The 25,624-nt window shown below is 41.6% G+C and overlaps 1 protein-coding gene across 1 annotated transcript; it reads right to left on the bottom strand.

The window, feature by feature from the left end:
- Nucleotides 1–418: 418 nt before the first annotated feature.
- LOC120063665 (inter-alpha-trypsin inhibitor heavy chain H3-like) lies at nt 419–23,906 on the bottom strand. Its single transcript, XM_039013964.1, has 24 exons — nt 23,835–23,906; nt 23,069–23,185; nt 17,883–18,046; nt 17,561–17,665; nt 17,029–17,191; nt 16,592–16,702; nt 16,181–16,309; nt 15,981–16,097; nt 15,644–15,812; nt 13,389–13,499; nt 12,341–12,522; nt 10,994–11,173; nt 10,646–10,767; nt 7,393–7,607; nt 7,189–7,221; nt 4,130–4,159; nt 3,952–4,005; nt 3,794–3,862; nt 3,595–3,657; nt 3,325–3,432; nt 2,998–3,172; nt 2,517–2,665; nt 1,435–1,516; nt 419–707 (listed from the first exon to the last, which is right to left on the bottom strand). Exons 1-24 carry the CDS (start codon nt 23,865–23,867, stop codon nt 593–595), a joined length of 2,796 nt encoding a protein of 931 aa, XP_038869892.1. The 5' UTR covers nt 23,868–23,906; the 3' UTR covers nt 419–592.
- Between the last annotated feature and the right edge of the window lie 1,718 nt (nt 23,907–25,624).

The raw sequence follows: 25,624 nt of genomic DNA, 5'->3' as shown, positions 1-25,624 counted from the left end.
CATTCCTGGATTGCGTAATAGATTTTTTTTTCCACTGGCAGGGGTAATACACACGGATCGAAGCACGACTCACATACACACAACTCTGATAAAATGATGGTTAGTTATATATAAATAGAGAATGTTTGATTATTTCCATGTTATGTACTTGGTGGCCCACTTGGTAACAATCACCTCCCAGAACCACCAAGTGCAAACAGCCTTTGCCTTGTAGATGGTGGTCAGAGAGTCAAACCTGATTGTAAACACAGGTACACAACAGGGTGTGTGTGTGTGTGTGTGTGTGTGTGTGTGTGTGTGTGTGAGTGTGAGTGAGTGAGTGTGTTCATGATGGCAGTTAGAGGATCAGCTTGAGTTTCGTCAGAAAGACAGCGATTATTGAAGAGGGTGGAGTGCAAACACAAAAAAGTCGTCAAACTGTTCACGAAAAGGATATTTATTCTACAATGAATTTGTCACAGGAGATTTGAGTTGTGTTACTATGTGAACTCCTAGAAACCTCAGTCTTAATGGTTGCTCTTCTTAATTCTGGAACATAATTATTGTATGATTAATGTTTATGAGTTGGCGGTGGGAGCAACTACATGGTCAGTTAGAGTTGTGTGACGGTGAAGTCAGCTAGCTCCCCCTGTAGGGCAGACTGAAGAGGCATCAACCAGCATGCCACGGTGGGAGTAGAGCGAACACTGAGATCCACAGCAGAGTCCCTACAACGCACACACAATCCACAGCAAGGTTCTTCATTTAATAGCATGAACAGAATACCAAATACTCATCCTTGATATAGATACACAGTAGTATCACAGACTACATATGAACAGTCAGATCTCTAAACAGCTTGTGTATGATAGACAGTTAATCTTACCTGCAGTGGTGTAAAGTGATGAAGTAAAAATACTTTAAAGTAGTTTTTTTGGGGGGTGTCTGTACTTTACTGTTTATATTTTTGACTACTTTTACTTCACTACGTTTCTTAACAAAAAATTGTACTTTTTACTCCATACATTTTCCTTGACACCCAAAAGTAGTCGTTACATTTTGAATGCTTAGCAGGACAGGAAAATAGTCCAAATCACGCCACTTATCAACCGAACTTCCCTAGTCATCCCTACTGCCTCTGATCTGGCGGACTCACTAAACCGACATGCTTTGTTTGTAAATGATGTCTGAGTGTTGGAGTGTGCCCCTGGCTTTCCATAAATTACAAAAACAAGAAAACGGTGCCATCTGGTTTGCTTGATATAAGGAATTTGGATGTATGTAAGGATTTATACTTTTACTTTTGATACTTAAGTATATTTTAAAACAAATACTTTTAGACTGTTACTCAAGTAGAATTTTACTGGGTGACTTTTACTTGAGTCATTTTCTATTAAGGTATCTTTTACGTTTACTCAAGTATGACAGTTGGGTACTTTTTCCACCACTGCTTACCTGGAGACGTCTACTTCTTTGTCCTGAATCTTAAGTTTCATTGCTATTCCCTGGACCTCCTCATAGGCAACAGGTGGACGAGCTGCAACACACAGTACAAATAATGTAGTTACGAAAGTTCAATCAGAAAGGCAGGTCTGAATGGATCATCACTTGTCATTAATCTAGTTAACTCATAATTCACATCGCTTCCTATCTCACTCATCAGCATAGTAGGTGTTTTATATGGTAGTGTCTACAATGTCGCCTCGTCAGCATAGAGTCACGTCTCTCTTCCTCCTTTCCTATTGGCAAGCGTGCGGATTGTCATCCACCTGTTAAACGTCAACCTATAAGCATGGCACACTATGGCAATTCCACCACAGTTGCTGATGAACCTATTGGCTCACTTGTGCAATAATCACTATCCTTTCTTTCAACCAATGGGCATGAAACTAGGGGAATATTTATATGTCAGCAACAGTCTTCCAATGACTTTCCACCTCCCCACCACCAACAGCATAATAACCTTAAGGCCCGTCATTGGAACTCCTTTCCCTCAGCGGGGGGTCAGATGCCAGCTGCCCAGCATAGGGCAACCTGTCATCAGCATCTGGCTGTGAGGAGCATTCCTCGGAGATGAGGCCTACCCCAAACTATTCAATAAAATGTCCTTATTATATTCTGTTGTCATTCAGTTAAGCCTGTACTCGATTGATCTGTCACCATAAATCACAAGGCCATTATAAATAGGGGGTCCTCTGAAGCTCAGGAGTTGTCCTATGTAGATTAGTAGGTGGAGCATGACCCTTGCAACGGTAAAATTATGGGTTTGATTCCCGGGACCACCCATCTGTAAAATGACTATTAGTTGCTTTGGATAAAAGCATCTGCTAAATGGTATATGTTGTCATATTTTATATTATACCGTGTCACTAAGTAACGTATTTTCATCTGTCACACAAAAACAAGTATTGTCAAAAATCGAAACAAACATTGTTTTCAAAAGCGTCTCATCACACATAGAAACAAAGAGAATATGTCATGACTATTGACTAGACCATAAGGATATTAAGTGGAGTGACCGATAACGTTTCACACACCCATGATCCCGATAATGTTGTCTCCTGTCGGGCGCTGCCTCAGGACGGGCCACAGGAACTTGATTCCATTCCTCCTGTAGAGCATGATGACGACCCGTGTCGACGCTATGGTGACATCCATCTCCTTGTCCCTTAGGATCAGAGACACACTGCAGGGAGAGACATAACAAGACTGAGATGTATCAATTTCATCAACAACACAAAACGGCACCCTATAAAGTACCCCGTATAACAATTCCTGTCATCATGCCACTTTAGTAATATACACTCTAGAGCTCTTTATGTCTCCACACAATACTAAATACTGAACAAGACTGAACGCTACGCTCACTATTGGCTCACTTCACTTGGTTTAACCAGGCTATACATAAAACACCTTGCACTGCACAAAAGGCAAAATCAGAATTCTCATCACAGAAACAAAGCAATAGCACAAAAGGACTTTTATTCGAAAGTATGTAGTTGGTATATGATTGAGCACCTGTCCGTTTCGCGGTTGATATTCAGGCTCCAGGAGAAGTATGTTGTATTCTGCCCATCGTTGAAGGTGATGCCAGTAGTGTCTAACTCAATATGTTGATCGCTTCTGTAATGGATCACAATATTCTGGTAGCCTGCACTGGCTGATTGTCCAAGCTGACCATTCATAGACAACTCTGGTGAAAGACGGACACGGTTCATTCGACGATGTTTGAGGAGTGAGTGGATGATGTGGAAAGGAAAATGAATCATTGAATGAAAGAATGAAATAACATTTGAATTCAAAATCAGAATTCAAAATGAGAATCAGTTTCTAAGGTCAAGTCACCATTGTTGGGGTCTATTAGGAGTCTGAGAGAGAGAGCCACAGGAATGTCATAGCACAGTGGCAGAGCCTGACCCTCAGCGGGCAACAGCAACCTCCGGAGAAGACTCACTGAGAGAGAGAGCGAGAGAGCGAGAGAGCGCGAGAGAGAGAGAGAGAGAGAATGCAGAAGGGTCTTTAAGATACTTTGTGAGAAAAAACAGCAATAACCTTAGACAACATCTTCAATATACCAAAAAATACATTTTGAGGGCGACATAAATATTGCAGTACCAGTTGTAGTTGTAGTTCTCATTGTAGGTCGTCCTTGCGGAGGACCATTGAAATCAAGAGAAGCTGAAAGTGTAACATGAGAGAACACTCACAGAGAGAACCCTACACACAGTCAGAACATGAACACAAAGAATCCTACACACAGATACACACACACACAAAAATATCAAACAATATTTTTTTTATGTGGAAGAATTACCCATGGCAAAGTCAGAAAATGGCACCCGTAAAGCATGACCGACATCATAATCAGTATGTTTCATCAAGCCTACGACAAAAAAAAAGACACAAATTGAGCACACGTTAGCTGATGTCCAACACGTTGAGCTGTGATACAGGGGAAAGATAGTCACTTGCCGCCGCTTCTTGACGTGATTCCTCTTCCTGCCCCTTCCATTCTCCTAGCATTTCCTGTAAAGCAGGGGCAGTTGTAAAACTCATCACCGAATTTTGGGAATTGGCCAGAATTCAATCATTGCGGAAATTGTTTTCTTCTGCACTTCACTTTCACAACAGTTGAAATGGGCACACTTGCCTCTTAGTCCTTGTTCTGGGTGAAGACCAGCTAGGGAATGACAGGAGAAAAGTTGACTGAGTTAATAGTGCTGGGGGAATCCACTGATATAGCATCTATTTGTTGTTGCCATTCCTTTTGATTTGACGGTTTTCCATCCCCTTTAATCCTTTTTTCTCTCCTCTTCCCTATCATTTTTGTTTTGTTTGTGAAGTGTATTGTGACAAAATTGTCTGTAAAATTAAACTATATATTAATGACCCATTAATTTGATTAAATTATTTAATATATACAGTTGATGTCGGAAGTTTACATTAAAACATTAAAACTCGTTTTTCAACCACTCCACACATTTCTTGTTAACAAACTATAGTTTTGGCAAGTCGGTTAGGACATCTACTTTGTGCATGACACAAGTCCTTTTTCCAACAATTGTTTACAGACAGAATATTTCACTTAAAATTCACTGTATCACAATTCCAGTGGGTCAGAAGTTTACATACGCTAAGTTGACTGTGCCTTTAAACAACTTGGAATATTCCAGAAAATTACGTCATGGCTTTAGAAGCTTTCGATAGGCTAATTGACATAATTTGAGTCAATTGGAGGTGTACCTGTGGATTTATTTCAAGGCCTACCTTCAAACTCAGTGCCTCTTTGCTTGACATCATGGGAAAATCAAAAGATATCAGCCAAGACCTCATAAAAAAATTGTAGACGTCCACAAGTCTGGTTCATCCTTGGGAGCAATTTCCAAACACCTGAAGGTACCACGTTCATCTGTACAAACAATAGTACGCAAATATAAATACCATGGGACCACGTCATACCGCTCAGGAAGGAGACGCATTCTGTCTCCTAGAGATAAACCTACTTTGGTGCGAAAAGTGCAAATCAATCCCAGAACAACAGCAAAGGACCTTGTGGAGATGCTGGAGGAAACAGCTACAAAAGTATCTATATCCACAGTAAAACGAGTCCTATATCGACAAAACCTGAAAGGCAGCTCAGCAAGGAAGAAGTCACTGCTCCAAAACCGGCATAAAAAAGCCAGATCACGGTTTGCAACTGCACATGAGAACAAAGATCATACTTCTCGGAGAAATGTCCTCTGGTCTGATGAAAGTAAAATAGAACTGTTTGGCCATAATGACCATCGTTATGTTTGGAGGAAAACGGGGGAGGCTTGCAAGCCGAAGAACACCATCCCAACCGTGAAGCACGGGGGTAGCAGCATCATGTTGTGGGGGTGCTTTGCTGCAGGAGGGACTGGTGCACTTCAGCATCATGAGGTAGGAAAATGATGTGGATATATTGAGGCAACATCTCAAGACATCAGTCAGGAAGTTAAAGCTTGGTCGCAAATGGGTCTTCCAAATGGACAATGATCCCAAGCATACTTCCAAAGTTGTGGCAAAATGGCTTAAGGACAACAAATCAAGGCATTGGAGTGGCCAAGCCCTGACCTAAATCCTATAGAAAATGTGGGCAAAACTGAAAATGCGTGTGCGAGCAAGGAGGCCTACAAACCTGACTCAGTTACACCAGCTCTGTCAGGAGGAATGGGCCAAAATTCACCCAACGTGTTTTGGGAAGCTTGTGGAAGGCTACTCGAAACATTTGACCCAAGTTAAACAATTTAAAGGGAATGCTACCAAATACTAATTGAGTGTATGTAAACTTCTGACCCAGTGGGAATGTGATGAAAGAAATAAAAGCTGAAATAATTAATTCTCTCTACTATTATTCTGACATTTCACATTCTAAAAATAAAGTGGGGATCCAAACTAACCTAAGACAGGGAATTAAATGTCATGAATTGTGAAAAACTGAGTTTAAATGTATTTGGCTAAGGTGTATGTAAACTTGCGACTTCAACTGTACTAATCTTAACCTGATCCCACTGATCTTGATGCTATTTATACAGGTTTTAGTGTTTGTATATGTTCACATACACTCATGGACAGTTTATTAGGTAACACCCACCTAGTATTGGGTCAGATCCGCCTTTGCCTCCAGAACAGTTTGAATTCTTTGGGGCATTGATTCTACAAGGTGTCTGAAACATCCGATGCTCAATTGGTATCAAGGAACCTAGTGTGTGACAGGAAAACATTCCCCACACCACCGCCTCTAGGCTGTACAGTTTACACCAGGAAGGATGGGGCCATTGACTCATGCTGCTTATGCCAAATCCTGACTCTGCCATCATCGTGATGTAACAGCATTTGTCAGCTGTATGGTCGTCTGCTGCAATATCAAATCCGTGACAAGGATCGATGAGTTGTGCATTCCGAGATGCCGTTCTGCACCCCACTGTTGTAATTCACCATTATTTGCCTGTTTGTGGCCCACCTGTTGCCATTCTTGCCATTCTCCTTTGACCTTTCTGGTCATTCTCCACATACCTTTCTCATCAACTAACTGTTTTTGCCCACAGGACTGCTGCTGACTGGATGGTTTTTGTTTGTCACACCGTTCTCGGTAAACCCTAGACACTGTCGTGCGCGAAAAGCCCAGGAAGGCAATGTTTCTGAGATTCTGGATCCGGCTCACCTGACACCGGCGGTCATACCACGCTCAAAGTCTCTTAGGTCACTCGTTTTTCCCATCCTAACATTCAATCGAACAGTAACTGAATGCCTTGATGTCTGTCTGCCTGCTTTATATAGCTAGCCACGGCCACGAGACTCACTGTCTGTAGGAGCGCTCCATTTTCATGAACGGGGTGGTTACCTAATAAACTGGCCGGTGACTGTATATTTTTACTGTAGTTATTTTCTTTCCATTCTGTCCAACTACAAACACACATACTGCACAGACAAATGTGTATTTCACCATCTGAGAAAAAATAGAGTTAAGTAACCGGAGAATAGATGAGAGAACGAGAGTGAAAGAGAGCGAGGGATAAAAATAGAGAGAACATTTTGGGTACAGTCAGTAGTGACTTCTGAATATAACCTAGACAAGGGCCAGGATTCAATCCGATCGCACTTCAAGCTCGCTTTATCGCAGTTTTGAACTTAATCTCGGCCAAAATAGAAGATTGAGTAAAATTAGGGGTAAGGTATTTGTCTTACCATAAACGTCTTGGGCTGGCATTGCAGGGGGGCCTGATAAACATAACATATATTTAAAGTTCATATACAGTTTATAATGTAAAGTTTATACTCTAGATTGACAGCCTTTGGTCTTTTATTTACACCATTGACTGTGTGTGTGTGTGTGAGTGTGTGTGTGTGTGTGATGATGATGATGATGATGGTGATGGTAGTTTTGCTCACTGTGGGCTTGGCGGTTCAAGAATCCTGACCCGGAGAGGACTTGACTAGATCTTATCGGTTTCTCCCCCTCCTTGGGCTTGTGGGCCACCTGTGAGTCCTCTCCCTGGGGCTTGGTGACCACCATTGAGGTGAAAGGAGTCACAAAGCCGTACTTCAGACAAAGATCCAGGGCCTCCTTCTTCACCTTCTCCTTTGCCTTCCCGCTCAACTGCACCCTGAAACAAACACACACAAACACGGGTGTTATAATTGTATTTGCATAAAACATTTACAAAATACGATTTTCAAAACATTTAAAGGGATAATCCATTACAGAATGAAACTCCTGTTAATTTGGTGATAGTCTATGTTCTATGAGTTGGGTAAAACATCACCGTGATTTAACATCTAAGATAAGTGGTCCGTCAGTGAATTCAGGAAATCGCATTGTGCCACGTTCTCACAATAAGGTTCTTGTCAATGGAGAGAGGGAGTAACAAACATTTCATAATGCTTTGTAAAACATTACCTCCACTCCTGATTGCCATATCAGCCAATATATGGTATGGGCATACTTGTCTAGAACACATCCATCCTTTTATATCGTCATGACAAAGTATGTATTTTGCTAAGATGTGCTCAAACTAAACAGTGGACCAAATATTCAACTCAGTTTTTCTTTCAACGTCCATCACGCAACGCGATTTCTATTCTCCCCCCTTGCCGTGTGTGTGTGTGCGTGCGTGCGTGCGTGCGTGCGTGCGTGCGTGCGTGCGTGTGTATTGAATGAAGGTAAATAAACCCACGAATATGAATACAATTTTACATACATTTAAATGACCACATTTTCATGAATTTGATCATATCGAGAGAGGACATTCAGAAAAAGTAGGGGACTTGAACCTGCAAAACTTAATGCACTCTATCTGTAACAGATTCTAGTTCTGGTAACAGAAAACTGTATTGAGATCGGGCTTTTCTTCAGTGAGAAAATCTGCAGAATGTAGGCCCAGTTCTATCTCACTCCATATTCTCCCACTGGGCTTCATCTCCTCACCATATTTGGATGCTTCAGATTTATACATCCGGTGAAACATCTGGCACCTTGTACTATCTTTGGTATTATTGTGTGTACATTAGCTAGCTAGAAAGCATGCAAATGAGAGAGAGAGAGAGCATTGCACCGTGGGTTTTGTAGTCGACTTGAGCTGCATCAGATTTCCCCAACGATTTTCACAATTTGCTCCTAACCTTATTAAAATGACAAAATTAAACATTTGTTCACAAACAATATTGTTATCATATATTTGTGTTATTTAACACTGTAAAGCATAGGAATGAATGGTTTGGGTGTAATGAACTGGAAATGTTTACGTTTGTGCTTTTCTAATAACCAATTGCTGTGTTCATGTAAGTGACTGATTGAACGTGCCTGGGAGAATTCCTCACTGTAGTATCTGCAATTTGGCAGTACGCCCAGACCCTTGTTTTGAGAAAGATATCTCAGTTTCAAGGTCTCAGCTTGGAGAGAAGAAAGCCTCGTGAGGTATTGGTCTGTCACATGCATGAACCAGTATTGGTCGGTCATATGAATGAAGCAAATGTTAATGATGAATTAATGATGAATAATGAATAAGCTAAATTATGTTATTATTACTTTCTGTGTAAGTATATAAGAGAACTAACGGGACTGCCCTTTTGGAGCTCCTGATCGACATGTGTACATGGTGCATTGAGTTGGTTAGAACCTCTCCAGCGCATTGAGAATAAAGGATGATTCATTTAATATTGACTTTGAGTGTCCCTGTGTAGAATTTCCACGACAGGTGTATTATTCCTTGAAATTGAATTTAAAGAAATATAATCTCTATTATTCTCTGAATAATGTCCAATGATTAATGTATGAATCTGAAACATATTGATTCATTTACTTGTTACTTTTACTATCTTCATTTTTGCCAAAATAACAGGCGTTTTGGTAGTGACATCATTGTTTCGATTGTGACTTGGCATATACAGTGCCTTCGGAAAGTATTCAGACACCTTGACTTTTTCCACATCTTGTTACGTTACAGCCTTATTCTAAAATGGATTAAATTTTAAAAAATCCTCAGCAATCTATACACAGTACCCCATAATGACAAAGCGAAAACAGAAATGTTTGCAAAAAAATTCAATATACTGTATATACAGTGAGGGAAAAAAGTATTTGATCCCCTGCTGATTTTGTACGTTTGCCCACTGACAAAGAAATGATCAGTCTATCATTTTAAATGGTAGGTTTATTTGAACAGTGAGAGACAGAATAACAACAAAACAATCTAGAAAAACGCACGTCAAAAATGTTTTAAGGGGGAAAAGAAACATGAATAGCTATTTATATGGGTATTTCATTTAATTGTTATTTGTCTATGTTGCATTTGTTAATGGACATAAGTGCAATGAAATGTACCGATATGTACGTATTGTTGCATGTTTTCGTAAGCTTGGGTCCCAGGAAAACACAGAATTTCTGATTTGGGTCCCAGGCTGAAAAAGTTTAAGAACACCTGCTCTAGGATGTATTTACTGCCAAAGGTGCTTCAACAAAGTACTGAGTAACTGAATACTTTACGTAAATATGATATTTTCATTTTTTTTATATACATTTGAAAAATGTCTACAAATCAATTTTTGAAGATGACTGATTACATCTTTTATTAATCAAATGTTTGTTTGTTTTTGTAAACATTTAATGTTAAAATATATCACAGAATTAATTTTAAACTTCACTCAATGTAACACTTTTGTATGACTTAATAATACAGAAATATTGACAGGAATGGGGAAAAAAAGGTGAATCTGCATTGATAAGCAAACCAAAGATGGTATTAACGATAAGTAATAAAAAAAAACTGCACTTCTAAAAGACTATTTCAGACCATAGCCTGCTGAATTTGCTAGATTTTTATAGAATAGTTTTTTGTTGTTGGCACAAATTAAAATGTGGCACTGACTCGCCCATGAATGAATGTTTCAGCATTGTCTCGATGTAGAGTTTGGCATTTGACTTATGCTCGTGCAGTTACAAATCTGCTAGAGTTAGCAGCAGGCGGATGAGCAATATCCACCGTTGTAGTATGGATGAAGCCTGAGCTGGTGTGTGAAGCTAACTGAAGCTGGTTGGCTTTAGAAAACCCTAAGTAAATCTAGCTTGCTTTGTAGGATACCTCTCTTCATAGACACAGGTGCAAACACACCCAATCACAGACAATGCCATGCAAAGCAAACTCACTCTTTGTCCAGGAGCTGCTTTACAGTGAGGTAGGCCCACAGCCTCTGGATGTGGCTGTCAGACCTGGCTTCAATGGGCTCCTTCATTGGTAATGTGTCAGAGTATATCACCCTATTGCTTTTCTGAAATAATCAAAGCATCCTCACATCACAATACTAAACATTGACTTTATTGTATATATTGACGTTTGACTGAGCTGTCTCTAAAGTACTGATATGGAGCACCTTTTTTTATCAACATTTTGTATATTTAAAAAAAACAAAAGAACATACTAAACAAAGAACAGGACAGTGTGGAGTGATCTGACCTATGAACTTATAAAGGGGGGTAGAGCAGAGGTGACCTCACCGATATGGCTATGACTTCTGCGGTAAACATCTCTATGTTGTTATCGGGGATCTGGCCAGCCACCACGATCTCGGAGCCGTTGTAATACTGGCTGAAGTTGGTTTGGGTCAGGTTAGCCCCACCCAGATATACCATCTGCACGTCCGTCAATAGGGGTGTAGCCACCTCTTCATAAAAGCCCTGTCAATCATACAGTACAGAAGCCATTAGTCCCACCCCCTGCTCCTCCTTGTTTCCTCCCAAGTCAACTACAGTCAGATAAACGGGAAACAACCTGCTTAGATGAGATAGGATTTGATTACACTTTATTAAGGGCTCTATTTTCAACTGGGGGTAAAGAGGTGAAAGTGTCAAACGTTAGTTTGCAATTTTGTCATGTAAAAACTGTCGCACTAGTGTGCAATCCCTTTGTTGTGGCAAGCCTAAATAAGTTCAGGAGTAAACATCAAAGTCACATAAGTTGCATGGTAATAAGGGCACATATTGGTATGGGTAAAAATATCTGACATTATATATCTCTTGGAGCATGGTGAAGTTATTAATTACACTGGATGGTGCCATGACTCCTGACCCCCGGTGTGGCGCTAATACAGTCCCCATAACAGCCCTACCTGTAACAGTATTTAGACAGCATATTTAAAACAAGTTGTTGTTTCGTTTTATTCGAATTTGATTCAAATTATTCACTCTCTCTTTTTTAGCTCTTATCAATAACGATTGAATCATTCTTATTGACAACGTTTGTCCGTGGCTCAGACGTGGTGCATTTTACACTAAGCCATTATCAGTGTGAATGTTAACAATATATTTCCATATTGAACCCATGTAATTACTATTCAAAAACAAGTTCAATATATTTAGCAAATATGCGATAGGTCAGAACAAAATATATTTTGTTTCTGTAGGCTATTTAACAAACTAGCCTATAACAGACTAACATTCTAATTAGAGTTGATTACAATACATAAAAGACCGCAGATACAAAACTTGAAGCAACCACATACAGTATTTAGCCATGGGGCATGTTCTGATTGGCCAGTGAGGGATCAAGCCTCGACACACCTTCAACTTGTTTATTCATCAAAACCCAGCCCTTTCGTGCCACCGCCAGCTACTGGGCTCATAATTCTGGTTGTAAAAATAGCAAAAATATTTCTGACACGCCTTGCGTTAGGTTTGTTCAAATAAAACCTTAAAGGTTGGTTCAGCACTTTTGTATTCCAGCTAACGAAGCTCAGTTGGGATTTTTTTTTAATTGTTTTTGTTACAGGCTCAAATTATTTATGTTGAGATTTGTAAGAAATAATTACGGTCCATTGCAGTGCCACACACTGTGTGTTACCTTACCTGCAGCTGCAGAGCAGCATCAGAGTCCGTATATATTCTGCGTCCCACACCACTGTTCTCCAGCGCCATCTTCTCCAGGAAGTCAAAGTTGACATCCATTCCAAAGCCGAGACAGTAAAGGGGGAATTTCTTACCAATAGCCTCCTTTATGTTCTTGTGGATCTTTTCCAGGTTGGTCTCACCTGAGGAAAGTGAGATTGGCTTTCATTGTGTGTGTGTGTGTGTGTGTGTGTGTGTGTGTGTGTGTGCGTGCGCGCGCGTGTTTTTTGTTTAATTATCCTTGTGGGTACCAATAGTCCTCACATGGATAATAAAACAAAGACATTTTGCCAGTCCCCACAAGGAGAAATGCTATTTTAGGCTTATGGGTTAAGTTTAGGGTTACAATTGGGTTAGGTTTAGAATTTTGGTCAGGGTTAGGGTTAGGGGTTTGGGGTTAAGGTTAGGGTTTTTTGTTTTGATAAAACATTTGACCTCCCTTTTTCTCCCAAATTTCATGCTACCCAATATGTAGTTGCAGTCTTATGCCATCGCTGCAACTCCCATACGGACTGGGAAGAGGCGAAAGTCGAGAGTCATGCGTCCTCCGAAACACAACCCTGCCAAGCCGCATTACTTCTTGACACACTGCTCACTTAACCCGGAAGCCAACCACACCAATGTGTCGGAGGAGACACCGTCCAACTGGTGACCGTGTCATTGTGCATGTACCCGGCCCGCCACAGGAGTCGCTAGAGCGCAATGGGACAAGGACATCCCAGCTGGCCAAACCCTCCCCTAACTCTGATGACACTGGGCCAATTGTGAGCTGCCTCATGGGTCTCCCAGTCACTGCTGCGACACAGCCCGGGATCGAACCCGGATTTGTAGTGACTTCTCTAGCACTATGATGCAGTGCCATAGACCGCTGTGACACTCGGGACGCCCAAGGTTAGGCTTAGGGTTATGGTTAGGTTAAGGGTTATGGTTAGGGTTAGGGTTAGGATGGGAATCAATTCTTTGGTCCCCACAAGGATAGCAATACAAAACTGTGTGTGTGTGTGTGTACCTGTGGTTGGGTCTCCATCAGTGAGAAGTATAAGAAGGGAGACTGAGCCCTTTAGTGGGTGTCGGTTCAGCATGGCTGTGCCCTCCAACACAGCAGCATTGATGTCGGTGGCTAAGAAGAGAAGAGAGAGGAAAACACATCTATGGATTAGCTGCTATTGTCACCAACTAGGCTGTTGTTCATATCTGCCATTATTTTACCTTGTGTGCCCTTTAAAGGGTTAGTGAGAGCCTTTGTCAATTAAGCCCTTTATCTACTTAACCAGAGGGAGATAAACTCATGGATAACATTTTAATATATCATGCATGCTAGCTGTTCCAGTTTACTTCCAGTCATTGTGCTAGTTAGAATTGACTTGCGAAACTACCTTCAACTTCCTTCATACTGGACGCAGAGACAGAAAAATGGTATCCATGAGTTCATCTGACTCATGAGTTCACCTTGCCAAAATTTCACTATCCCTTTAAGTGCTACACAATTCTGCTATATCGTAACTGTACTGTCAGCTATGGAAATCTTTGAAAATAAGTAAGTAGGTCATGTGGAGGTGACTACTACGGGTCATACTAGGGTCACAAACGCACCGGTAGTCTTTGCCTGTGGATCTTCTCTTGACCACACAGGGTGGGTCAACTACCACTGCGCCGTAGGCCTGGATTATTCCGCGGTATGAGCCTCTTTCCCAGTGAGCGGGACTCCCTCTTCCCATCCTAGGCTGAGTTAGCAGAGAAGCTCTAGGCTCCATTTTATTAACCCGGGTCACCCCTCTTGGTCTATCTCTGCCTGCCAGAGGTTAGCTCAGTCCTTCCTACTGTTAACACTTCAAGGGTAGTTTGTGTCACAGTATATTACGCGTGAGCTGGGGCTATTTTTGTGTACAACACCAACCTTTATTTAACTTGGCAAGTCAGCTAAGAACAAATTCTTATTTACAATGACGGCCTACACCGGCCAAACCCGGACGACGCAATTGTGCGCCGCCCTATGGGATACCCAATCACGGCCGGTTGTGATACAGCCTGGAATCAAACCGGGGTGTCTGAAATGGTGCCTCAAGCACTGAGTTGCAGTGCCTTAGACCGCTGCGCCACTCGGGAGAAATCCAATATTTATCTGCGCCATGGTCCGGCTTACTACGTGTCATCCCGCCTTTCACGCAACCACAGTGTCATGACGTTGGCCTGAATCCGGCATAGCCAAAGACACGACAACAGGGTTATACGATTTTTATAAGCTCGGCATACTCTCAGACATTCCTGCTAGCGGCTTGTCTTCCCTTTCTAGTTTACCCTCATGGGTGAGTCACACTCGCTGCCCCGGGTATAGGGTTTCAGCTAAGACTCATTTCTTGAAATCATTTCTTAGCTGAAAGCAGGGGTTCAACACTTTGTCTGAGTAAGGACAAACTATAGATACCCAGTGCTCCTTTTGTATCTTTTTACACAGTTACCCCCTGTGGTTTCCTGTTCGAGCCCACGATATGGTCTGGGGACACCTAAGGTGAACCCCCTGAGCCTGTAGTTGTTGCAACGCTACTCTTCTTCTTCAGCATTTTATTCAATAAGTAATTTAACTAGTTAATGAAAACCAGTAACACTTCTCTTTTGGTTCCAGTTTCACAAATGATGGATTTCATTGTTTTTTTTGTATGGCAATTATAATGCAAAAGCTTCTAAGTTCTGTTCTGACCTTACACCAAAAGTCGTTTCACTTCTAATACATCAATCAGTTCCTGATCCGTCTTCCCAAGAATCTCCTCTCCGCTCTTTCCCTATCTTTTACATTGGTAATTATACCCCTTCATTTTCAAGCCCATGCCTCCTTTGACTACAGCCACGCGAGACATCCTCTCCCTTACACGTGACATTTAAGCAAAGTTACATAACGCATTGTCTCCTTTACACGTGACGTCTACACAGAGTCAGGTAACACATTGGTTCCTTTGTAGGTGATGACAATCTGTGGTGTCGTCTGCTTCATGACCCACATGCCATCAGGCAATTCTACCAACTCCATCCCAGGGCCGAGATCTGACGTGGATGTCGCCATATGAGATGAACCTCCGCTTTCCGGCAGAGGAACATCTGCATACAGTCTACCCGCACCGGTCATTTCTTCTCTGCCTTTGACTGGCTCCTGCCGCTCTCTGGCTGCAGCTGCTTGTGGTTGAGGCCTCTTCCTCTCCTTTTTCCGTTTCCTCTTATCTTTTTTTGTTTCAGTGTTACTAGAGTCTTGTCTGTAAGTAATAATTGTACCTCCTCTTTCATGGATGTTTCGTGCGAAGCTCTTAGCAGCCTCCAGGTTGTCCTGGTTGGCCGGCAGCAGCTCCTTCCTCCAGGTAGACACTGAGCTGTCGAACGTGATCAGGCCAAAGTGGTCGTCCTCCGCCAGGTCTCCCAGGATCTTCAACAAGGCCTCACGGGTCTGACAGATCGCAGTGCAATCAAAATACAATCATATGCAACCAATTAACCACTCAATCAATATGCATTGTCCCCTTCATTGAATGTAAATATGTGGTGTATGTGTACATTGCTTAAACGCTAAGCCTTCAGCTGCATTACAACAGGCAACACACAGACACACACAAACCTGCTCCATTTTCCTGCCATTCATGGAGCCACTCCGATCGATGATGAAGACCACATTCTTTGGAATGCGTGGTAGGTCACTGGGGGCAAAGTGATGGACAAAATACCCCTCTGACTCCTGAAGAGGGAATGAGAGACAGTGATTAAATGATAGGGAAGAGATGAAGAAGTAATGCCAGAAAGAGGATGGAAGAAGTGTACATTGAGATCTCCCATGGATGTTTTCCTGTGGACGTCATAGGCGATGACCAGGTCTCCATTCAGGCCCTGCTCTCCACAACTTTCACACTGGCTCTGCTGCTCCTTGCTGGGGTAGAAATGTACCCAGGCCTGGGGAGGGGTTGGTAGTTTACGGTTATGCTTTTAAAAACACACCCTGCTTTACCCTACCCTGTTAGAAAGAGCTAATTCGTATTAGCATGAACATGTCCAGAGGTGTGAAAATGTACATTTAAGTAATTTAGTAGACTCTCTTATCCAGAGCAACTTATCGGAGCAATTAGGGTTGAGTGCCTTGCTCAAGGGCTCATAAACAGATTTTTTACCATGTAATGTATTGGGGTCTGGACTTTTCTGTTGGTTAGCTCTACATTACCCTGTTTTGGACATTACCTCACTAGAAGCATGTGTTTTGGTGATGGCATTTGCCAGTGCTTTGGTGCTCAGCCCTCCTGTTATCTCCAGGAAGTTAATGTCTGGTCGCTCATTGATGTACACATCAATCTGGCCATAAGGAAGAGACAGAAAAAAGGAGCAAGAAAACACAACATCAACCCAAATATCAAATGACTCATCGATCATTGGTCATCACACTCTCTCTCTCTCTCTCTCTCTCTCTCTCTCTCTCTCTCTCTCTCTCTCTCTCTCTCTCTCTCTCTCTCTCTCTCTCTCTCTCTCTCTCTCTCTCTCTCTCTCTCTCTCTCTCTCTCTCTCTCTCTCTCTCTCTCTCTCTCTCTCTCTCTCTCTCTCTCTCTCTCTCTCTCTCTCTCTCTCTCTCTCTCTCTCTCTCTCTCTCTCTCTCTCACTCTCTCTCTCTCACTCTCTCTCACCTTGAAGTCAGCAACAGGTTGCATGGGTTGAGCATGGATCAGCAGCTCGTACTTGCCCAGTCGGCGTTTCAGCAGCTCCTCATAGGTCAGTTCAAAGGTCACCTTACTGAGCGCGGCCACAGTCACAGATGTCTTAAACTCCTCAAGGGTCCTCCCCACTGAACTTTAGGAGACAAAAAGGGGTACCGTCTAATACATAACAACACATGCATACTGTAGACACAGATACACAGACACACACACACAGGGGCGGCCCTAGCCTTTTTTGCCATTTGTTTTTGTGATGGGGTGGAGAGAAAATGTTAAAATGTTTCATACTAATTTCCTACAACTCTACACATTTTGCCATGACTAATGCCATGTCCATACATTTTGAACATGGCATTAGTCATGGCAAAATGTGTAGAGTGACTAACAAAGTCAATGGTGGAGGTCAGGGCCCCTGGACATGTGCCCTGGGTGCCTGGTCAATAATTTGACCATGATTACAGTACGACAAGGTTTAGATAGTCATGCACACACCCACACACACCTGACTATGCCAGCGCTTTGACCACGAGACACTGCCTGAGTGTACTGCTGCTGAGCCTCCTCCTTCTGTTTCACAACCCCATCATACGTCTGCCCCTCAATGGTCCTGAGAAAGACAGGAACGGAGGGGAGAGAGAGAGCGAGAGAGAGAGCGAGAGCAAGAGTGAGAGAGAGAGCGAGAGAGAGAGAGAGCGAGAGCAAGAGTGAGAGAGAGAGCGAGAGAGAGAGAGGTAGGGTTACTGTATGTGTGAGCATTTTTGTAATATTTGATGTAATATGTGTGTAAACTCATCTTAGACAGTGAAACATTCATGTAGACCTACATTTTGAATTTACTGATGAAAGCATTCTTGGGAATCTTGACATGGAATTCTATTTCCTGTGACTGGTTGATCCGATTGGCAACCCGGCTGGTGATGATAGTGGTTGCATAGCGACTGGTCACTGTGGAGTTCATGTGAAAGCTGTAGATGTCCCAGTCCCTGTTCTATAAAGGATAATGAAGCAACATCAACCCACTGGGCATACCAAAAATGTTCAAACAAACTTTAAGAGCACATTAAATACAGTTTGAGTTTCGGTTGAGTTGGAGACGCGAATCCAACATATCAATTATTAATTTGTAGACAAACTGGAATTAAAGCCGGACGGAGCTATCCAAGCAGAGGATACATCTCCTTCAAATGTCGATATGTGGTTGCGTTGACAAGCAAACGCAACTAGATATCACTAAATATAACATTTTAAATCAACCAGCGCTTGAAACCCAATGCATATTGTATTGTCTATTTTTATTTAATTCAGGGTTGAATTGAAACAATAGTTGTTAATGACGTTGCAATTCATATATAGACTTACAGCGCTGTGAAAAAAGTATTTGCCCCCTTCCTGATTTCTTATTTTTTTGCACATTTGTCACACTTAAATGTTTCAGACAATCAAACTAATTTTAGTATTACATAAAGATAACCCAAGTAACCACAAAATGCAGTTTTTAAGTGATAATTGTACTTAATAAGGGAAAAAATCTATCAGAACCTTCATGGCCCTATGTGACAAAGTAATTGCCCCCCCCCCCCCTTGTTAAATCATGAATTTACTGTGGTTAATCACATTTTTTGGAAAGCTGAGTTCAATTTCACTAGCCACACCCAGGCCTGATTACTGCCAGACCTGTTGAATCAAGAAATCACTTAAATAGAACTTGTCTGACAAGGTGAAGTAGGCCAAAAGAGCTCAAAAAGCAAGACATCATGCCGCGATCCAAAGAAATTCAGGAACAGATGAGAAACAAAGTAATTGACATCTATCAGTCTGGAAAGGGTTACAAAGCCATTTCTAAAGCTTTGGGACCACAGTGAACCACGGTGAGAGCCATTATTCACAAATGGAGAAATTTGGAACAGTGGTGAACCTTCCCAGGAGTGGCCAGCCTACCAAAATGACCCCAAGAGTGTAGTGACGACTCATCCAAGAGGTCACAAAGAACCCACAACATCTAAAGAACTGCAGGCCTCACTTGCCTCAGTTAAGGTCAGTGTTCATGACTCAACCATAAGGAGACTGGGCAAAAATGGTATCCATGGCAGAGTTCCAAGGCGAAAACCACTGTTGACCAAAAATAACAAAGGCTCATCTCACTTTTGGCAAAAAACATCTTGATGTTGAGATGAGCCTTTATGTTATTTTTGGTCAACAGTGGTTTTCGCCTTGGAACTCTGCCATGGATGCCATTTTTGCCCAGTCTCTTTCTCAAGACTTTTGGGAAAATATTCTGTGGACTGACGAGACAAAAGTTGAACTTTTTGGAAGGTGTGCGTCCCGTTATATCTGGTGTAAAAGTAACACAGCATTTCAGAAAAAGAACATCATACCAACAGTCAAATATGGTGGTAGTGTGATGTTCTGGGGCTGCGTTGCTGCTTCAGGACCTGGACGACTTGCTGTGATTGATGGAACCATATTCTGCTCTCTACCAAAAAATCCTGAAGGAGACTGTCCGGCCATCAGTTCGTGACCTCAAGCCGAAGCGCACTTGGGTTCTGCAGCAGGACAATGATCCAAAACACAAGTCCACCTCTGAATGGCTTAAAAAATAAAAATAATACGGTTTGAGTGGCCTAGTCAAAGTCCGGACTTGAATCCGATTGAGATGCTGTGGCGTGACCTCAAAGGCGGTTCATGCTCGAAAACCCTCCAATGTGGCTGAATTAGAACAATTCTGCAAACAAGAGTGGGCCAAAATTCCTCCACAGCGATGTGAAAGACTCATTGCCAGTTATCTCAAACGCTTGATTGCTGTTGCTGCTGAGGGTGGCACAACCAGTTATTATGTTTAGGGGGCAATTCGTTTTTCACATAGGGCCATGAAGGTTCGGCTAGCTTTTTTTCCCCTTAATAAATAAAATCATCACTTAAACTGCATTTTGTGTTTACTTTGGTTATCTTTGTGTAATATTTAAATTTGTTTGATCTGAAACATTTAAGTGTGACAAATGTGCAAAGAAATCAGGAAGGGGGCAAATACTTTTTCACAGCACTGTATATAGCATCATTGATGATAAAGTATGGTGACATTTAATTAGTCTCTGTTAAACCTACCCTTTGGAATGACTTCAATAGCATCAGTGTATCTTTTTCGTTGTTAAGTGGAGATATCTCAACAATCGTTCTCACAATGGAACATTGGTAACAGTCAGTGACAAATATCATCGCTGGTCTTGGATAAAACCCTGGACCAAAGGGTAGCTGTAGATACAGATCAATTCTCCAGTAGGAGGTGCTGCCCAGCCTATAGTTTTTTTCTGACAGTGGATGTAACGTTGAAGATCTGGCGTTGTACAAATTCAACATATTTTTTTGTCTAAGGTTTGTCTATGTTGAAATTTGGTTACCATCATGATGTAATCCTGTGGTTGAAATTTCCCCCAGTGTACGTGGATAACTTTTTTTCAAATGCAATGTATTTCCCACAGATTCCATGTCACAACACATTGACAAACAACGTTGATTCAACCAGTGTGTGCCTAGTGGGCACACTGTTTACCATCAGACAACATTTGAATACATATGCAGTCTTTTTATTGCGTGTGTCACGTCACAGCATTATTTCTAAAAATGAAATGCTTCGTTGGAATTCCAATGTAGTATTTAAGCATTACGTTTATCAATTACCATTACAAATTAGCATTTAATGACTGCGTTTATCATTTTTGCGTCCCGATTTTAGAGATTGAATTGTAGAATGAGCACTGATAACACTCTGTAATATGTTGGCATGCTGTGGCTTGACACTGACATGCAAAACAAAAAGGACTACATCTGTACACTCACTCACATGCGTGTGAGGAGGCAGGAGAGGGTGGCAGTTTAATAAACTATCTCCTGTATGTTTGTAATTAAGAGGACCTGGGCAGGCAGGCAGAGCCTAATGTTTCTCACACACAGGGATATAAGCTTGCACTTACACACACAGAGAGGGTATTACTTACTAAATATACCCAGTAACACACAACTTTATGTAGGCAGTGTCTGGATTTCTTGTGTTAGAGAATCTTTGGTGAGGACATATTGACCACTCTTAGGGTCAACATGGGGAAGGTGAGACGAGGGCCGAGTGCAGCAGAGGGGAACACTGTCACATGGGACTCTGAGCTCTGACATTGATTAAACGCCCCTTGATTCACAATGTCATCCCGCTCCATACGCATTAAGTGTGTGTGTGTGTGGCTTGCGTAACAGTACTAGTACTGTATGTCCAGCCATGGTGGTCTATGAAAAGGGTCTCCCCCTTCATTCATTTCTTTGTTTACTCATGCCTTTCTTTCCATTCAACATTATTCCCACCGCCTCAGTAAGGGATGTCACAGTGTTTCTCTCTCTCTCTGTCCCCTTCTCTCTCCTTGTTCTCTTTCTGTCTGTGTGAACAAGGGCTTATCGGCGGCTCTGTCACTCTCTCCACCTCCACCATTCAGCCCCTGACCCCCACACTCGGATAATTATCTCCCTCCACCGCCCCAGCTCCCAGCCTTCAGTAAGCCCACTCCACCGCTCTCTCTTTACTTTATCACTCTCTTTCTCTACCCTTTACTCTCCCTATTTACTTTCCTTTTCACCACCCCCCCACCATGGTCCATACTCTCTCTCCCTAGCTGTCACAGGCCCTAAGTGAGCTAGGGATCATCCATGACGGTCAGGGGGGTGGCGTGTGTGTGTGTGTGTGTGTGGGGGGGGGGGGGGGGGGGGGGGGATGGTATGTGAGTCTGGAAAGACAGAGGTTAGTTGGATAGCAGACTGTACAGGGCCCATCACCTGCTCCATTGTTTACATACTGTAGATCCAGAACATACTGAACACACTCCACGTGGCCGGTATAGCTGAACCCAATTTTATGATCACAATGACAACAGCCAGGTCACCCGTGATACAAGTCAGTATTTGACGTCCATCAATGTCTGAGGACATCAGGAGATGATGTGGAAACCAACCACTAGGGGCAACAGTGAGCACTCTTACCTTCAAATAGTTTTCGGTTTTAATAGGGCACTGTGGACAGGGATAGCGAATAGGCGTAAGCATCTGCCTCTGATTATAAAGGTTGCAATTTACAATCCAGTGATAGAATTATTTATTTTTTGCCTATCCCAAACCTTAACCCTAACCTGAGAAATTCTGAGTTAATGCTTACACTTAAACTTAAACACTTCGAAATGTGACGTTTGCAACAACTTTGTCATTTGACGTTTGAGAAACATGTCTGAACGTCTAATTCTGACATGAGACTGAGTGCTAGTTGATGACGCGTACACACGCACAGACACACGCAGGCACACACACTGTACACACAAGCAATCCCACCATTTACAAATACATAACCAGCAGAACTCAAGATTAGTATATCTGAAACCTGATTGGTCTCGCACTGATTACAACTACTTTTTGTTTGACTGCCCTCTAGACTCATACACGCCCACATACTCTCAAATGAGAAAAAGCATTGACCAGTCGTTCTTTCACCCCAGGTGTTTGTTTGTATAGCTAGGAGACATGGTGCACCCTGTTTTCAAGGGACTGGACAGGGCAAAGAAGCAAAGCAACCAGGACAGCTATAGACCTCACCTAGTCTAACACGGTCTAGCTCAATCTGACCCCTTCAACTTGAGGTATCTTGAACTGTTCTATTTTGTGCTTTCTGTGCACCCAAAGCTGTGAACAAAAGACACATCTGAGCTCATGTAACTAATCAAACACACACGGTCACATTTACATGCAGGCAAATCAACACAATCGAAAACAATATTACATTTACGTTTTAGTCATTTAGCAGACGCTCTTATCCAGCGCGACTTACACGAGCAATTAGGGTTAAATGCCTTGCTCAAGGGCACGTCGACCAATTGTTCACCTAGTCGGCTCAGGGATTCAAACCAGCAAAGTTTGGGTTACTGGCCCAACGCTCTTAACCACTAGGTAGAGTACCTTCCCCACTGTTACCTGTGTGTGACCCTACCTTATTGGTTGGTGCTGTGGTAACGCAGGCCAGCAGCAGCCCAAGGAGCCCGACTCCTACAGAGACTCCCTTCATCATGACCTCGGCAGAAATGAAGCCCCACAAAACACACCCAGCCTTTTAAAGAAGAGCACAGGATATTATTGGCCAGCAAACAGAGTACACAGCAGTCAGTCATTCATCCACCATTTACTGACTATGACGTGCTCGTGTTGAAATGTAGCAGTAACATCTTAAAATGACGTCCTAAAGGTTGACTCAGCACTTTTATATTCCAGCTAAGGAAGCTCAGTTGCGATTTTTTTTTTTTATTGTTTTTGTTAGACTCAAATTATTTATGTTGATTTGTAAGAAATAATTATAATCCAATGCAGTGCCACACACTGTGTCACCTTACCTTCAGCTAATGGTCACGTGAAATGTGACTGCCGTCATGACTCGTGATCGCCGGTGTGGCATTAATACGTTCACCGTAACAGCTCTGTTAAATACTGAACATATATTTCAGAAAATATGAAAATAATGGTTGTGGGACTAGAATATGTTTTTTTTGGGGGATGTACATCTGTCCAAAGGATAGGTAGCTAGCCATATGCTAGCTATGGGGATTCGCTAACCTCTCTTTCTTCAAACAATTCTTGCGTCGCATCACGTCTAAAGTCCAGAATAAATTTCAATAATATAATTAAACTATATTGAAAAAACATACTTTAGGATGATTTTGTGACATGTATCAAATAATATCGAAGCCAGAGCTCATATTCACCTTTAACGAGCGTCGTGCAGGAGCCGAGTCCATATTCTACTTCGTGACCAGAAAAAAAAAATTAAGTGCGCAGGTCTCACTCCAAGATGTTGTGTTCAGCCCCTGGAAGAGATATTCAACTCCTTTCTGCTCTCACTTCCGCATTACACCCAGATGAAGGCGTATGACGTGTTTCTACGGTCCTAAGTGACATGACCTTTTATAGACAAGCTCTTAAAGAGAGACATCGCATTTTGGAAATCTCAATACCGGATAGGAAATGGGCTGTAAAAATAGTTCTGTTCCACTTAGAGAAATAATTCAAACGTTTTTAGAAACTAGAGACTGTTTTCTATCCAATAGTAGTAAATATATGCATATTGTAAAAGCAAAAATTGATTAAGAGGCCGTTTGAAAATGTGCGCATATTTTCCAGTTTTTCCAATATTCACCCTGCAGCCATAAGAAGTTAAAGACCAAAATAAGTCTAACTTGACCAACACGAAACAGTCACAACCAAAACAATTTGCTTTGTTTTGCTATTGACACTTGATTGTTAATTGACTTTCTTTACATTTATTGAGAAAAAAACATCTGAAATGATAATCTACATTAAACGCATAGATAAGTATTTATATTTTGGATCCTATTGATTGTGATAATAATTTGTCAATCACATGTGCCGCATTAGTTACGGTATCAATTAAGTAAGCAACTAAGTTCACAATTTATACAGTATACCAGGTCACTACGGAAACACCTCTTATTTTGCCAATATAAAGATAGGAAAAGAGAATTTAAACATCTAACAAACAACAATTTATTACATGCATAAGAAATTCCATCAATCAATACATTTCAGAATCCTACAATCAATTTTACAATTTTACAGAAAACTATAAAGATTATATTTCTCTAAATTCAGGTTTTGATAATCAGGTAAAGAAGTCATGTTTTTAAATGTAATGTTTGTTGTACATTTTGAAAGCAGATAAAATGTCCCAAATTAATTTGTAATATAAGTATGTACATGCTTATATATGTACATGCTTCACCCTTTAATGCAACTTCTTGACAATTTTTTCGGTAGTGACAAATTTTGTGCCTGGTAAGGAATTCAGTCAAATAAAAATAAAATATGCAATACAAAAAAAGTGTGTGAGTAGTAGATATGTCTATCTGACATATGTGGTAGGACGTGCTGAAAGTTTGCTAAAAATCGAACACAATATGATTTTTTTGCAAACCCCAATTTGAACAACTTCTGTAAAGTGACCCATATAGTGCACTACTTTAGGTAATAGGGTGCCATTTGGGGTGTAAACTTGGACTACAGAAGTAATACAACCAGTGGTTTGTATTCATGGATGCCAAGGGAAGCCAGGCTTCCTCAAAAAATGTACCAAGAAAAATGAAATGAAAACATAAAATCATTCATCTTTCATCTCTCTGTGTTTCATAATTGTCCTTCAATTCGCAAGAGGCTGAATGTATCTCACAGGAGAGAACATCCGAGTGAGCGAAACAGAGCCCCTCTGTCTCTCTACGTGTACGCCAATTATCTGAGGCTGTCTGGTCCAAATGAGTATGACATTGTTGCCGCCCATTGCATTTAATACGAGAGAAGCCATAGACCATTTGCCCTCCCTTGACAAAAAAAAGTATAAAACATTAGCCAATCAGCTTTAAGCTAAACTGAGCGAGCTCAAATATGAATGGTACTGGCGCACCAAAAAAAAGTGTCAAGCGAAGCCAGCTTAGATTTGGCGTCTCTCCTATCAAATCGAGTTGAGTATACATCATTAATGGAA

Source organism: Salvelinus namaycush, chromosome 2 (genome assembly GCF_016432855.1).
Source record: "Salvelinus namaycush isolate Seneca chromosome 2, SaNama_1.0, whole genome shotgun sequence".
NCBI lineage: Eukaryota > Metazoa > Chordata > Actinopteri > Salmoniformes > Salmonidae > Salvelinus > Salvelinus namaycush.
The sequence above is the reverse complement of the archived record's forward strand: the minus strand, read 5'-3'. Positions and strand labels throughout refer to the sequence as shown.

Coding starts and splice junctions, on each gene's coding strand:
- LOC120063665 (XM_039013964.1), bottom strand. CDS start 23,867: ATGGACTCGGCTCCTGCACGACGCTCGTTAAAG. Junction 3,433..3,594: donor GAGAACTACAACTACAACTG/GTACTGCAATAT, acceptor TCTCTCTCTCAG/TGAGTCTTCTCCGGAGGTTG. Junction 708..1,434: donor AAAGAAGTAGACGTCTCCAG/GTAAGCAGTGGT, acceptor TGTGCGTTGTAG/GGACTCTGCTGTGGATCTCA.